Source organism: Hydra vulgaris, chromosome 12 (genome assembly GCF_038396675.1).
Source record: "Hydra vulgaris chromosome 12, alternate assembly HydraT2T_AEP".
NCBI classification, from domain to species: Eukaryota; Metazoa; Cnidaria; class Hydrozoa; order Anthoathecata; family Hydridae; genus Hydra; species Hydra vulgaris.
The window spans coordinates 65,284,415-65,298,613 of NC_088931.1; the positions used below are offsets into that span (position 1 = coordinate 65,284,415).

The 14,199-nt window shown below is 27.7% G+C and overlaps 1 protein-coding gene across 4 annotated transcripts in view; it reads left to right on the forward strand.

The window, feature by feature from the left end:
- The window catches only part of LOC100200061 (phosphatase and actin regulator 3), a 63,413-nt gene that overhangs the window by 44,778 nt on the left and 4,436 nt on the right, over window positions 1-14,199 (forward strand). For all 4 annotated transcript variants that reach the window (XM_065814135.1, XM_065814136.1, XM_065814133.1 and 1 more), the window contains 2 exons: window positions 8,851-8,908; window positions 12,242-12,297. In XM_065814135.1, the coding sequence (XP_065670207.1) occupies window positions 8,851-8,908; window positions 12,242-12,297 (114 nt within the window). The remainder of the gene's footprint in view (window positions 1-8,850; window positions 8,909-12,241; window positions 12,298-14,199) is intronic.

Sequence of the window (14,199 nt, forward strand, 5' to 3'; positions counted from 1 at the left end):
AATTCCAATCTGGATGCAGAGTCCCTATTTTTGCCTGAAGTCTTGGGAGTCCATGAAGATGTTAGGACTCCAGGACTCAATTTTTTTTTTTTAATTCACAAGGTGCTCTAAGAAGAACAAACAGTCTTGTCACAGAGCACCATGGAAGAGCATTAAAGTAGAATGTTTACATCTCCTTGTCTACTTGTTTCCAATCTTGTTTATTTGGTGAGGTTTGGTATTGGTTTGGAATTTGCTTGCTAATATGGAGATATTTTTGAAATTATTTTAAAAGTTTAAAACTTTTTCAAATGTTCTATATCTATTCCTAAGACAATGTGACAAAAGTTAACTTACAATGCTTGCTAAGATAACAAAATAATCTTTAAAAGTCCATTTTAAGTACTAACATGGTAGCGGATTTAAATCAGCAGTGTTTGCTAGAGCAGTTCAAAATTAAATTTCCTTTTATAAATGTTACCACTTTGTGGATGGTTATCATGCTAACTCTTGATAAGATAGTGGCTATTTTTTGAAAGAAGTCTAAACTAGTTTTTTTATTATTATATAAGTGGGGGTTAGTCTTTGCATTTTTGCATCTTTTAATTTTTAGGATTTTTCTTTATTATCATAGCAAACATTGGCTGGGTTTCTGCGTGTTACAGTTTAATTTAGAATTAAGTTCTACATAAGAAAATGTTTATCCGTTGGTGGAAAGTTCTTTTAAAAGATATTTAGCATTTTTTTAGTTTTTTTACTTTTGATGAAAAAAGAATTGAAACCTGTGTGAATTTTCTTAATCAGTGGTAACACAAACAACTTTTTTTGAACCAGGGGTATATTATGTTTTCTGAACCAGAAGTAACTTATTATGTTTTTTGAACTAGGAGTTATATTATTATGGCAAATTGTGTCTCATGTCATTGGTTTTCAGTCTGTTATGTTAATGCCAATTTTTTTTTTTAAATGCATAATGAAAAATCTCTGTAACAGTTTAGATACCTGAAACTGTTTGAGAGCATCCATAGAGTATGTATGCAGTAAAACCAAAGATTTAACACCCCCTTCTTCCTTAATGTATGCACATGTATGCTGATAATGACTCCCTCCCAGGCCTTGTTACGAGATTTCGCTGCATAGCGAAAACGCGTAACGCATTTGTAAGTAACTCAACTCATCAAATATATTTTGCATCGTTAGAAGTTATATTGCGTCACTCGCGTCTTTTCAAGTACCGCATTGTAATTAAAGTTATTTTGTAAACGCGTTAAAAATCATACAAATGGTTTGTTTTTTTCACAAATAAAATCTAAGTTCTTATTTAAAAAATCATTTTTATTATTTTTTTCAAATATGAACTAAATTTTATTTTGAAAAAAATATTTTTTCATGAAACGTAAAATAATGTTTGTTTATTTTCTTATGATTTTACAGTTGGTTTTTGGTTATTTTATTAACTGTTAATAAATTTTTTCTTATTTAATTTGTGAACTCATTTTAATAATGTTTTTAAACAAGAAAGAGTTTTTTGTTGTTGTTTATCAGTTACTGATAACATATTCGTGATCATAATTTATTTTCATAAATTAAACGAACGTCATTAAAACTTTACATTATTGAATTAACAATAAACAAAATATCTTATTAATAAAATATTTACATCAAAATAAATCGTGCATTTTTTAAACTATTATGACTAAAAATAAATTTTATATTTAAAAGAAATTTATATTTTTAATTCCTTAAGATAAAACTTAAAACACTTAATTTTTTTTTAACTAATTTTTAACAACAACAAAAAAATTATTTAACAAACTATTTCTTTAACAAAAAATCTATTAGTTTACAATTGCGGTTAAATGCTTTTACTTACGACTTTATTTCTTCTGAATAAACGTCACGTTAACGACAATCTAAAGGTAATTTAAATATTCTAAAAGATATAAGTTTTTGCGTAGCGCAAAACTGCTGAACGCGTAGGCAAATCGCCTTTTCGCAAGCAAAATGCGAGCTGCGTAACGCTTCTTAACAAGGCCTGCCCTTCCTAACCTAAAACTTTTCAAAACATTTAAAAATAAAATAATTTATACTTAATTTGACATTTCTCTGTTACATAACATAATATTAATTTTTTAAACTCAGGAGATTCAATGCTTTTGTTAAAAAATAAATTAAAAAGAAATCAATTTTAAGGAGAAATAGAGTATGAGAGATTGTCAAACCGCGTACGTACTTACTGTTTTAAACACCCACTCCCCTTTTACGTATTTGTATATTTTTTAAGTAAACTTTCTCCCTCTCCTATACTTTCTTATGTACTTAATGGAAGACCCATTCTAACAAATTAATTTTAAGCAAAAAAAATTCTAACAGCATGACAAAATGTCGTAGCTCAAATAAAATCAACCGCAAGTACCAATGGAAAAAACAAAAAATTTAAATTCAGATATTATTCTAGCATCACCAAAAACAAACAATAATAAGTTTATTTTAGTTGGTAGAAAAAGTCAATTCAAAAAACGAAAAAATTTGCCTATAATGAAAAAACATAGGGTGTCAGAGGCCATTTTTGGCACAAAAATTTCGGAAAACAAAACAATTGCTGGCGAAAGAATTGTTCGTAAATTTGAAATTTTTGTTGGAGGCATAAGCAACCATATTAATGAAGAGCTTTTTAAAATCTATATGGAGACAGAAATAGGAATTACCCCGTTTTCGGTATGTTTAAATAAAGAAAACGAGTATAACAGATCGTATATAGTTACCATAAATAACACAGAAAAAAATAAAGTATTTAACCCTTCTCTATGGGATAACAATATAATAGTCAAACCATTTCGAAAAAAGCGCTTAAGTTCTAACTTAGCCCAAAATCTGGAAAACAACGGCAACCAGCAAAATTTCTATAAATCAAAATGGCTTCCGACAGCGTATTAAAGAAAAATAAATTTCCCATAAAATTATGTACTTTTAATTGTCATGGGCTTAAATCAAACATTGAATACACTGAATCCTTGATAACTTCCCATGATATTACTTTTATATGCGAACATTGGATATCAAAACTTGAACATTCAATAATCAAAAATATTTGCAAAAACACCCATTCTTCGTACTTCCACCAGGCAAATAAACGCGAGCAAGGTCGGCTGTTTGGCGAAAATGCGTTTCTGGTTCGGAAACATATGTTTCAAAATGTCATTATTTTATATGAAGATGATCATATTCTTGCTATAAATCTTGTTAAAAATAATACTAGCATTGTTATAATTGGTATTTATCTAACTTCATCGCGGAATAATCAAACATCATTAGATGAATACACAAATCAATTAGATATAATTAAAGGCCTTGTTAATAATTATGAGGGTGTCGGCGAAGTAATTGTATTTGATGATTTTCAATCTTTTCCTCTCGAAATATACGATTTACTAGAAAGATCAAGTCCCACAAAAAATAATTACTTCTCGGCTCTATCAGAATTTATAAAATCGAGTGAGTTTGAACTAGTGGACGTAATTAAAGGTTCAGGCCATAAGATAACATATCAACATAATACACTACCAAATGCATCATATATTGATCACATAGCTATCTCAAAAAACACTTCTCTTAGGTATTACAACTGTTTTGTTGCCCCCTTTTCACCTCAGAATATGAGTGATCATTTGCCAGTATCAATTGTAATTGAACTCATTGGAAGATCTCTCAAAGAGAATATTCACAAAATGACAGACAAAATTAGCATTCCAAATTATGCTTGGAATAATCAACGTTTTATACAATTATATAATGATTTCGTAAATAATAATATTAAAAGTCTTAGCCTTACAAATAACAATTACGATAAAGAACTTATCAAAATCTATAACTTGATTACAAAAAGTGCATCTGAGGCTCTTAGCCAACACTTATCTGAGAAAAAACAACCATTATATTCGAAATCTTGGTGGACTCCCGAGTTAAATAGGAGTAAAAAAGTTCTTACATTTCATTTTAAGAAATGGTGTGACACGGGTTTCGTAAAAGATTTAAGTTTGCACATTTTTTACCAATACCTAATGGCACGAAAAAATTTCTGAAACGCTGTTAAGAAAGCACAAAACTATAACCTTTACAAAAAATACATAAAAATCGAGATGTTAAAAAATACCAATCCAAAAAACTTCTGGAATACTTTTAGAAATATACAGACTGATGCAAACTCAAAATTATTTACAATAAATGATAAAAAGGACAAGGAGTCAATCACAAGAGAATTCGGCGATAGTTTCGAAAAACGGTTGAACACTAAATCTATAACGCATACCGCGACGAGTTTTCAAGTTCCACCTTGTACAAAATTTGACTTTGTAATAATATCAGATGAATTTATAAGAACGGCTATCTCTTGCCCAAAATTAAACAAAACCAAAGATGCATTTGGAATCTCTGCAGAACATTTAAAATATTTGCGTTGTGAAGCCCTAATAGAATGGCTAAAAAAATTCTTCACATTTTCTCTTAATCATGGTCAAACGCCAAAGTCGATGTCTACATCACTTATAATACCACTTGCTAAATCTTATAAAAAATCATTAACTGATCCAAATAACTACCGTGGTATCAGCATCATTCCAATCTTCACAAAACTAATCGAATATATAATCCTAATAATCTGTCCAGATCTAAAAGAAGCTCATCCTCTTCAATTCAGTTTCACCAAAAATAGCTCAACCCTACACGCCGAATTTGTTATTAGTGAAACAATTAAACACTACAACAACAACAACTCACCTGTTTATCTCTGTTCCCTCGATGCTGAAAAAGCTTTTGAAAGCTGCAACTGGGACATTCTTTTTGAGAAACTGTACAATAATAAAAAATTACCACTGTTTATTGTTAATACAATATCATCATTATACAGGGAAAGTAGTGCTTCTGTGTCTTATCTAGGTTGCAAATCATCTCCATTCTATCTAACGCATGGAGTGAGACAGGGATCGATTCTCTCGCCTCATTTGTACAATCTTTACACTCAAAACCTACTAGAAACTTTACAAAATGAAAGTGTCGTAGGAACATCAATAAATGGAAACTACACGGGTGTTGTAGCATATGCTGATGACATTATACTTCTTAGTTCCACCCTCTCTGGCCTGCAAAAGCTAATTAATATCTGTAACATTTACACACAAAAAAATTGCATAAAATTGAATGCTGACAAAACCGAGTTTATGGTCACCGGAAAACATCAAATTAAAAAATGCACGATAACACTCAACCACCAAAAAATAAAACTAGACAATAAACTTACTCATCTAGGCTTTATATGGGACACAAAATATTCACCAATTGCCTCACTTAATCGTTTAAACATTGATAACTGAATATCCCATTTCCGGGCAGTAATACAGTCTTTAATTCAAGCTGGAATTCGTTTTGTTCACCCAAACTCTATTGTCCAGTTATATAAAACTTTAGATGTTCCAACACTAACGTATGGTCTTTAGCTTTGCGACCATAAAGAAATGTTATTGCAAAAGCTTGATATAGTAGGAAGAATTGCACTGAAGTCACTACTAAACGTTTCAAAACATAGTAAAAATTATATACATCCCCTATTTTGTATTGAAGATATATCTATAATTACGCAACAAAATAAGATAAACTTATTTATTCGCCTGTTGAAAAATAAAATGACATTCGATATTCTTAAGTCGCAGTTGAACAACGAATCAGGTCCACGACCTTTTGTAGATAGCGTCAAGGCTCTGTGCAATAGTCATAAATTAAATATAGAGAAACTAATGCAACACAAAGAAAAAATAAAAATTACTGGTTTAAAAAATATAATTCCTAAAACGGATCTTAAAATCTTAAAATGTGCAGTTGAGTACTGGAACTCAAAAGAACAAAGAACAATCTTCAAGGATGTTCTTGAAAATAAAATTCCTAGATCCTAGAGATTTTTTTTGAAACTTTTTATTCACCTTACTTGTAATATATAGTGGGTGTTTAACAAATATATAAATAAATAAAAAAAAAATCTTGACTTGAACAAAAGAAATTAATAAAAATAAAATCAGATTTCAAGATTGTGTTATAAAATTAAACTAACAAGCTAGACAAGCAGTAAGTAACTCACAAAAGTAGCTTACAAAAAACCCATGAAAAGCTTATAAAAATACTTCAAAAAACAAACAAAAATGGCTTGCATGTCAATTTTTTTAATGAGGGACTTACCTTTAATGAGTATCTTTAATAAATAACAATATAAATTATTTGGCAAGTGTGGTGAGTAACATCTTCTTAATGTGCATTAAACATGTTGTTGAAATCGAAATTTGTTATCGATTAAATTCAAGTTATTAGAGATTATAATTGGAAACACTTTATAGCATTCTGTTTTAACAATGTTTTCCATTTATAACTAGTCATGATAATGATTTCTATAACTATATTTTTTGTGGGTTGTTATAAAAAAGCAATATTATTTTATATTATTATTTAACCACATTTATTTGCATTTATCATAATCAACCAAGTATGTTGCTTTTAAAGTTTAAGATTATCAATGTTTATATATAAATACACGTATATGTAAAATTTTGATGTAAATTTAAAAAGAATAAAAAAACATTAAATACATTAAATGGAATTGAATAGCATCAGAAATGAACAGGTTAAAAAGAAATTTTTATTAGACCACGTTATGTTAAGTTAAAAAATATCAGTTAAAAAAGCTTTAAAACAATGCAATATAATTTTGTTTAATTTTTCTTAAAGGATTTCTAAAAAATATTATATACAAATAAAATACAACTATTTTTATAAATGAAATTATAGCAACAAATTATCTAGTTAAGATATATTTAAAGAGAAAATTATAATACTGGTCTAGCTTTAAAAAAAATTGTTTTTGATGACAAACATGGACTACTATACTAACTAATAAAAAATATTTTGACCGTTATTTTAGTTATTATGGTTTACTGTACACTGATTTAAAATAATAATTCAGTACCTTTAAAAAGTTTTAATTTTTGCCAACAATGATATTAAATTTAGTTCTCTTAGATTTTTAGTTTATTTTGTTGAATTATTTATTAATAAACAAAAATAAATAATACCTGAAATAAATTCTGTTCAAATATTACATGTAGTTTATCAAAATCTTGTGCAAGTTTATGATTATTATTTATCATATCTACTTGTAGTAATCATATCTACTTGTAGTAATCATATCTACTTGTAGTAATCATATCTATTTGTAGTAATCATATCTACTTGTAGTAATTATATCCACTTGTAGTAATTTTGTGAAACACAGTATATGTATATTTCAAAATATTGTAGTGCACACTACTTTCTTAAATTGTTGTATTGAAGTATCATTATCTGTCATTGTGATATCTTTTGATTAGATCTGAACTCTGCAAGAATGTTAAATGCTTATTATGAAATGGGTTAAATAGTACAATTCTGGAACAACAAATAAAATAGATTTTTACTGGATATCTAGAATCCTTTTATATATATTCATAAAGTTATTGGTTCAAATATCATCAAATAGTTATAATCTCAATTAGAAGTTGTAAAAACTTGTAAACGAGGACTTATGAGTACATCATTAATAGATATTGGCACATGTGGCCTCCACGCAGTTTGTAAATGTCTAAAAACATTTATGAATCGAATTTAGGAGAAAATGGTAAGGCAATATGGAAATATTCGAGTTTCTTTTGTATAGAATAGTATATAAGAATTTTACATAAAATTTTTACCATTACATTATTTTGTAGCCATTGTTGTTGTGAAAACCAAAAGTATTGCAAAATAGATGCTTTGCATTTATTTAAAGTTTATTTTAAGTTTTATTGAGCAATTAAATAGTTAAAATCAAAGCCTATTAATTTTGTTTATCTTTATAACGTACTGCTTTTTCAGAAAAAAATGAAGAATAATTATAGGAAAGATTGTTGCTCTATGTCAAACCTTCAGTCAATGTAGCAACACTCCATTGCGGCAGCAGGGTATAAGATGTATGTACTGAAGTCCCCAATTCAGTATGACATCACAGTGCTAGTCTAATCATGTTTTATGTATGTATATATATATATATATATATATATATATATATATATATATATATATATATATATATATATATATATATATATATATTTATATATATATATATATATGTATATACATGTATATGAATATATATATATATATATATATATATATATATATATATATATATATTACCATTACCAAAAAATTTTTGAAAGAAAAAAATATTTTTAGGTGTCCCTCAAAACCCTTGAACATCAGACGGGTCCCTAATATTAAAAAAAAGCTTTTCAAAAGTATAAAATGTTGGGTCTTAAAAGAAGCGAAGTTCTATAAAAATTTCAAAATAATCATTTTATAAAAAACATTAAGAAAAAAAAATTTTAATAAAATTTTCTATTTTAATAATGGGTATTTTTATTTTTAGTTAAAAATGTAACTTTTTAGGCAGTGAAATTTAAAGTAATAATTTTTTTCACAAAATTATGATTTTGAAATTTGTATGCGCTTTTGAAGTTGATTGAAGTAGTAACAAGTTTTTATTTAGCTCATTTCTATTGTTTTAAATTTTTAAATAATAACAATAAGTATTTTTATCCTGTATTCGTATTACCTGAATGAACATCTGTTTTTTACAAATAATATTTAAAACATAATCGTTGCAAGAGTCTTATGAAAGAACATTTGTTGTTTTTTCTGCAATGAGTTAGTTCATCCCTTGTATATAATTATATGCATATAAGTCAGTATGTCTTAATATATTTTGCCTATTCAAAATGATAGAAATTTAATGCAGATGTTGTTTTTCTAAAGCTACTTCGCAAGATGAAAAATATTCAATAAGGGATAAAGTTGGAAACAAGCTAACAAGGTATGCAAATTTTGCACTATTATTTTAAAAGTGTTTTTGTATTTGTGTTGACAATTTTGCATTTTGTGTAATGATGGTGTTATTAGTTTTCAAAAAAAAAGGTAAAAGCTGTACTTGTGTTGCTACAGCAACAAATACAAACTTTATGAGGCTTGTATTTAAATGTTAATATGTGGTTAAATTTATCCAAAATAATCCATTCTAATATGAGTTATTATACAAATCATCTGCATAAATGAAACATAAACAGAAATGAGGCGTACACAGAAAAGAATCATACTACATTTTTACATTATAGGAATAATTTTGCAAAATAAGAAAATAAATAATCATAGAAAAATATATTTAATATACAAAAAATCTCTATGTTACTTAAGCAAAATCACTCATGTAATTCCTAAAAGTTTATGCTTTAAGTTCAAAGGTCAAGCATAATATTGAAATATGTTTGTTTTACAGTAGAATCCTGCTAACTCGGACCCTGGATAAGTTGGGCGAATTTTCAATTCCACTTTTCTATCAACTTACTATAAAATCATCCACCTAAGTTCTACCCTGATTAAGTTGGACCATTCGCTAACTCGTGCTGTTTTGGGGGTCACTTAGACAAAAAACTTTGGTTAACTAGGACTTCTATACTGAATTACATATAAGTGCATATAATAAAAAACTTCCAACACTTCAATAAAAATTCCAAACTTTTAATGCTTGAAAATAAAATACCTTTATATCAAGTATAATTAAACTAAACATTTTCACTATCTTTGATTGGGAAGGCTTAAATTAAATTCTATTTATTAATGACTATTATTAAAAATTCAAAAAAATCAATTAAAATTCAAAACTTAAACGTTCAAAAGTTTTGCATCAAAAAATCTTTGCGTCTGGAACAATTTGCAGCAACTATACTCTTTGTCTGGAACACTTTGCAGCAACTATTCTTTTTTGTGTGGATTAAATGAAAAATGATGAAGAAAAACCCAAAAATCAGCTTTTGACCTTGTTAACTGTACAAAAAAATTTTCACATTCAATAAAATCTGGCTCTTCTGGCTATAGATTGACTGGTTAAGTTTTTTACAGAAAAAATGCTGAAGAGTAAATCTAAATCCTTATCAAGTAGTCAAAGTTGCGTGGATGCCATTTTTTTCCCAGCATACAGTTACAAGCCATTCAAGCAGTTTGATAAATGGCTCCAGGTTTTAGAAAATGAATACCATGTGGAATGCCATAATCTTGTCATCACACATCGTCTTGTATTAGTATATCAAATTTTTCTTTTTCAAGCACTTGCTTGAAATTTTTAATGAAACCAATAATAAAGTCATAAGAGGACTTTTTTTTAATAAAAAAGCAGTTTAAAACTTTCATTTGATTTTATTCTGTTTTTTAACAGTTAGCCAGGCATCTTGAAGTTTTCCAAATAACTTGTTCTTTGGTCCAAAAATGTTGCTTAACAACTGTTTCTAAACAATTGTGGTGTTGATAAGCTAGATTAAAAACTTTGCAGCCCTAGTTTTCTTCAATTAGTTTGTCAGCACACTTGTGGATGCTGCTGTTGCTAATATTTAACACCAATGCTATCTCTCAGATTCCAAACTTTCAAGAGATCTAAGGTGACATCAATTTGTGTTCTATCCTTGAATAGAACCGGTAAGAGTTAAAACACCAAGTAACTTTTCTTTACTGTATTCTGGTGCATTGGAACAAGAACAACTAGTTGTTCACTGCAAATTAAGAGTATCTTGCAACAATTTATCATCCCAATAAAAAGCAAAAAATAATGGAAGATTCTGTGTTACTTTTGTCATTCTTAGCACTCCTTTAGTAGTTCAGCATTAACAAGATTTAATAAGATTTTGATCTGGGTATTTGTCTGACAGAATTGCAAAATCTCTGTGTAACAGTGACTTCATTGAAGCACAGAGTTTTTGTGAGATCATAGAAATAACTAAGAGATTGTTGAGCTGCCTTGACTATTTGTAGATGTTAGCAGTGTCTTGATTAGAGTGATATATTTAGTTTATTTGTTTATAGAAGACTCATAAGTTTTTTGAATTTAATGTTGGCATGATCAGATATTTCTTTAACTGACAATTTTTTATTTTTCTCATCATCATTCAATTGGTTGTCTTTAGAAGTTTTGAAAGAAGAATTTTTCTCATAATTCGATTAGTTGTCGTTAGAAGTTTTGAAAGAAGAATTTTTCTCATAATTCGATTAGTTGTCGTTAGAAGTTTTGAAAGAAGAATTTTTCTCATAATTCGATTAGTTGTCGTTAGAAGTTTTGAAAGAAGAATTTTTCTCATAATTCGATTAGTTGTCGTTAGAAGTTTTGAAAGAAGAATTTTTCTCATAATTCGATTAGTTGTCGTTAGAAGTTTTAATCTTAGTTGATTCTTTTTATTGATGAGTGAATTGTGTTTTATATTGATATCTTGCTTCTTGCATTTTTGATTTATGACCTTATAGTTGCTTTTCTGGCATTTTTGGCTTAAATAAAATTGAATGTCAATTTTTTTCCTTTTTTCTTTTCTCACATTTATTTATTTTTTTCTAGACAGAAAGCTTTCCTAATTGAAACCCATCCTGATTTTTTTATTTCCTGTACAACATTAGGTTAGTTAAGTTAGGCTATATTAAAAAGCATATTTAACTTAGTTTGAAACAATCCAACTTGGTTTGAAAGCTGAAATGTTTGCCACAAAGATTATTTTGGGAACTCTTGTTTTTATTAATAAGATTTCTGATTTTGTGTCCATAAGAGATCTGATTTTGTATTTCTCTTGATATAAGTCTTGTTACAAAAGTATTTCATGGCCTTGGGGAAGAGATCAAACTACATAACCTCTTTGCAGTCTAGCCTTTTATTATAAATGTAGATGGGTGTTCAAATAGCCAATAAAGTGTTAAAATTTGAGTTTTTAGTCTTGCCAATGAGGTTGATGTTTTTATTGCATCACATTAAAATGAGAACTCCTATGTACAATAAGTGTTCTCATTTTAATATGATCATTTGTTTCACTTAATGTTGTGAATTGTGAAATCTCTCATTATCATGTATCTTAGTGTAGAATTTTAATTTGTAAAAGTTTAAAGTTGGAGAAGTTCAAATATTAGTTAATCATCAATTGGTTAGACCTTGTGCTGTACATTTATTGATAATTTAAAAGTAATTGATAAGTACCAAATAAATCAATAAATCAAACTAATGTTTACTTTGTATTAAAGAGATCTTTCTTCTCTTGGCAAAATAAAAAGTTTGTTGTGTGAATATTTTAGTATATTAAACCAAATTTTAAATTATTCTCAACATATTTTATTTATATTTTAGAAGTTTGAGTCAACGTCCTACAAAGGAAGAACTTGAGGATAAAAATATACTAAAGAGTATGTTTATATATATATAATTTTTTTTTTTTAATTATTTTTAGTTATTGGTTTGCTTATGTTAATTTAATAAGTTAAAAGATTGTATTGAAATCTTTCTCTACATGATAATATTAATACAATCTAATGTAAGTTCTTTAGTTATGTTAGCATTGTGCTCACTGTATTTTTGTAAGAGCTGTAGCTGTTAAACACAAATGTATGCAACTTATGAGATTATCTCTGAAAGTATTTTTTTATATAAAAGTTTTTAAAATCATTTAAAAATATTTATATAAAAAAATAGTGAAGTTTTCACAATTTAAAAAAATGCATATTTTTGCAATGTATGTGTTTTTTGAACAAAAGTAACTTTTAAAACATCATTTTTCACAATATGAAGAAAATAGTAGTAATAAATAACATTTTTTTGGAAATTCTAGTCACAAACCCTCTATTTACTTTCATGTCAGTTTTTTTTGTTTGTTTATTTAATTGTTGCTATTTTTTAGAATTTGTTTATGAGTTGGCATAATTTTCATGGGGCTCGTAGTGAAAAAAGTTTTCTTCATAAAATAATTTTTTGTTTTTGTTTTTAATTTGTAAAAATGTTGTAAAAACTTGCAAAATTTCTTTGTTACAATGACTTCATTGTAACACAAAGATCATTTGTGATCAGAGAGATTTACATCAGAGAGATTTGCGAGATCATGAAAATAACTAGTAGATTGGTGAGCTGGTCGTGACTAATTATAGATCTTAGTGGTGTCTTGACTAGAAGACTTACTGGAAGATTTTTCTGGTAGATAAAAAGTTTATCTTCCTCCACATTATTCTGATAGATTTGTGCCAAGGTTTTGTATTTCTCCTATAGGTTAAGTGCTTCAATTTCTTTATTTATCATTTGGCTTACTATAAGTTTCTGAGAACCATAAGAATGTATTTGTTGTCTTTTCTGCAGCTTGAAATATTTTCTGCAGCCTGTCTCATCTGTTGAATAGGAGTATTGAGAGCAATGTTGAGTATGTTTTTCTTTGTTTTCATGGAAATATGTTGTGTTCCTGGCTTCTTTATGAAAGGTCTTCCTCTTCCTTGTCCTCTTTTTATAAGAATGTAGTTTATCTGAGGCAATCAATGTGATTCATTAATAAAGCTAGCCAAAAAAACAGTCTGGTGTTATCCTCAATAAAACTCATTACAAGTTTCATCTCATCATCTAAGGAGATATTTTCTGATTAAAGTGAGAGACTGACACAATCATTGTTTGAAGGATCTTTGACTGACACATTTATTGCTTCAAGTTTTCCATAATCAGCTTGGCAATGTCTGCACCTATCTTTTCTTAGACAATTTTAGCCCTGAAAAAATGGAATAGTAATTATAAACTCAAATCCAAACCTCATGAATGATGACACCCTTGACCATTTCTCGACATTCTTTGATAAATTAATTTTGCGGCTGTGGCGCAATAGTGTCGCAAAAATTTGATTGTCAAAATTGTAAAAAAGGAATAGTGTAGCAAATTGTCGCATTATTGATTGTTGAATAAAAGAATAAGGAATAATGTTGCAAATGAATTTAATGAATAGTGTTGAAAATAGAAAAAAGGAATTATGTTGCAAAGGAGTTTAATAAATAGTGTTGAAAACAATAAAGAGGAGTAGTGTTGCAAATGAATTTAATGAATAGTGTTGAAAATAGAAAAAAGGAATTATGTTGCAAAGGAGTTTAATAAATAGTGTTGAAAACAATAAAGAGGAGTAGTGTTGCAAATGAATTTAATGAATAGTGTTGAAAATAGAAAAAAGGAATTATGTTGCAAAGGAGTTTAATAAATAGTGTTGAAAACAATAAAGAGGAGTAGTGTTGCAAATGAATTTAATGAATAGTGTTGAAAATAGAAAAAAGGAATTATGTTGCAAA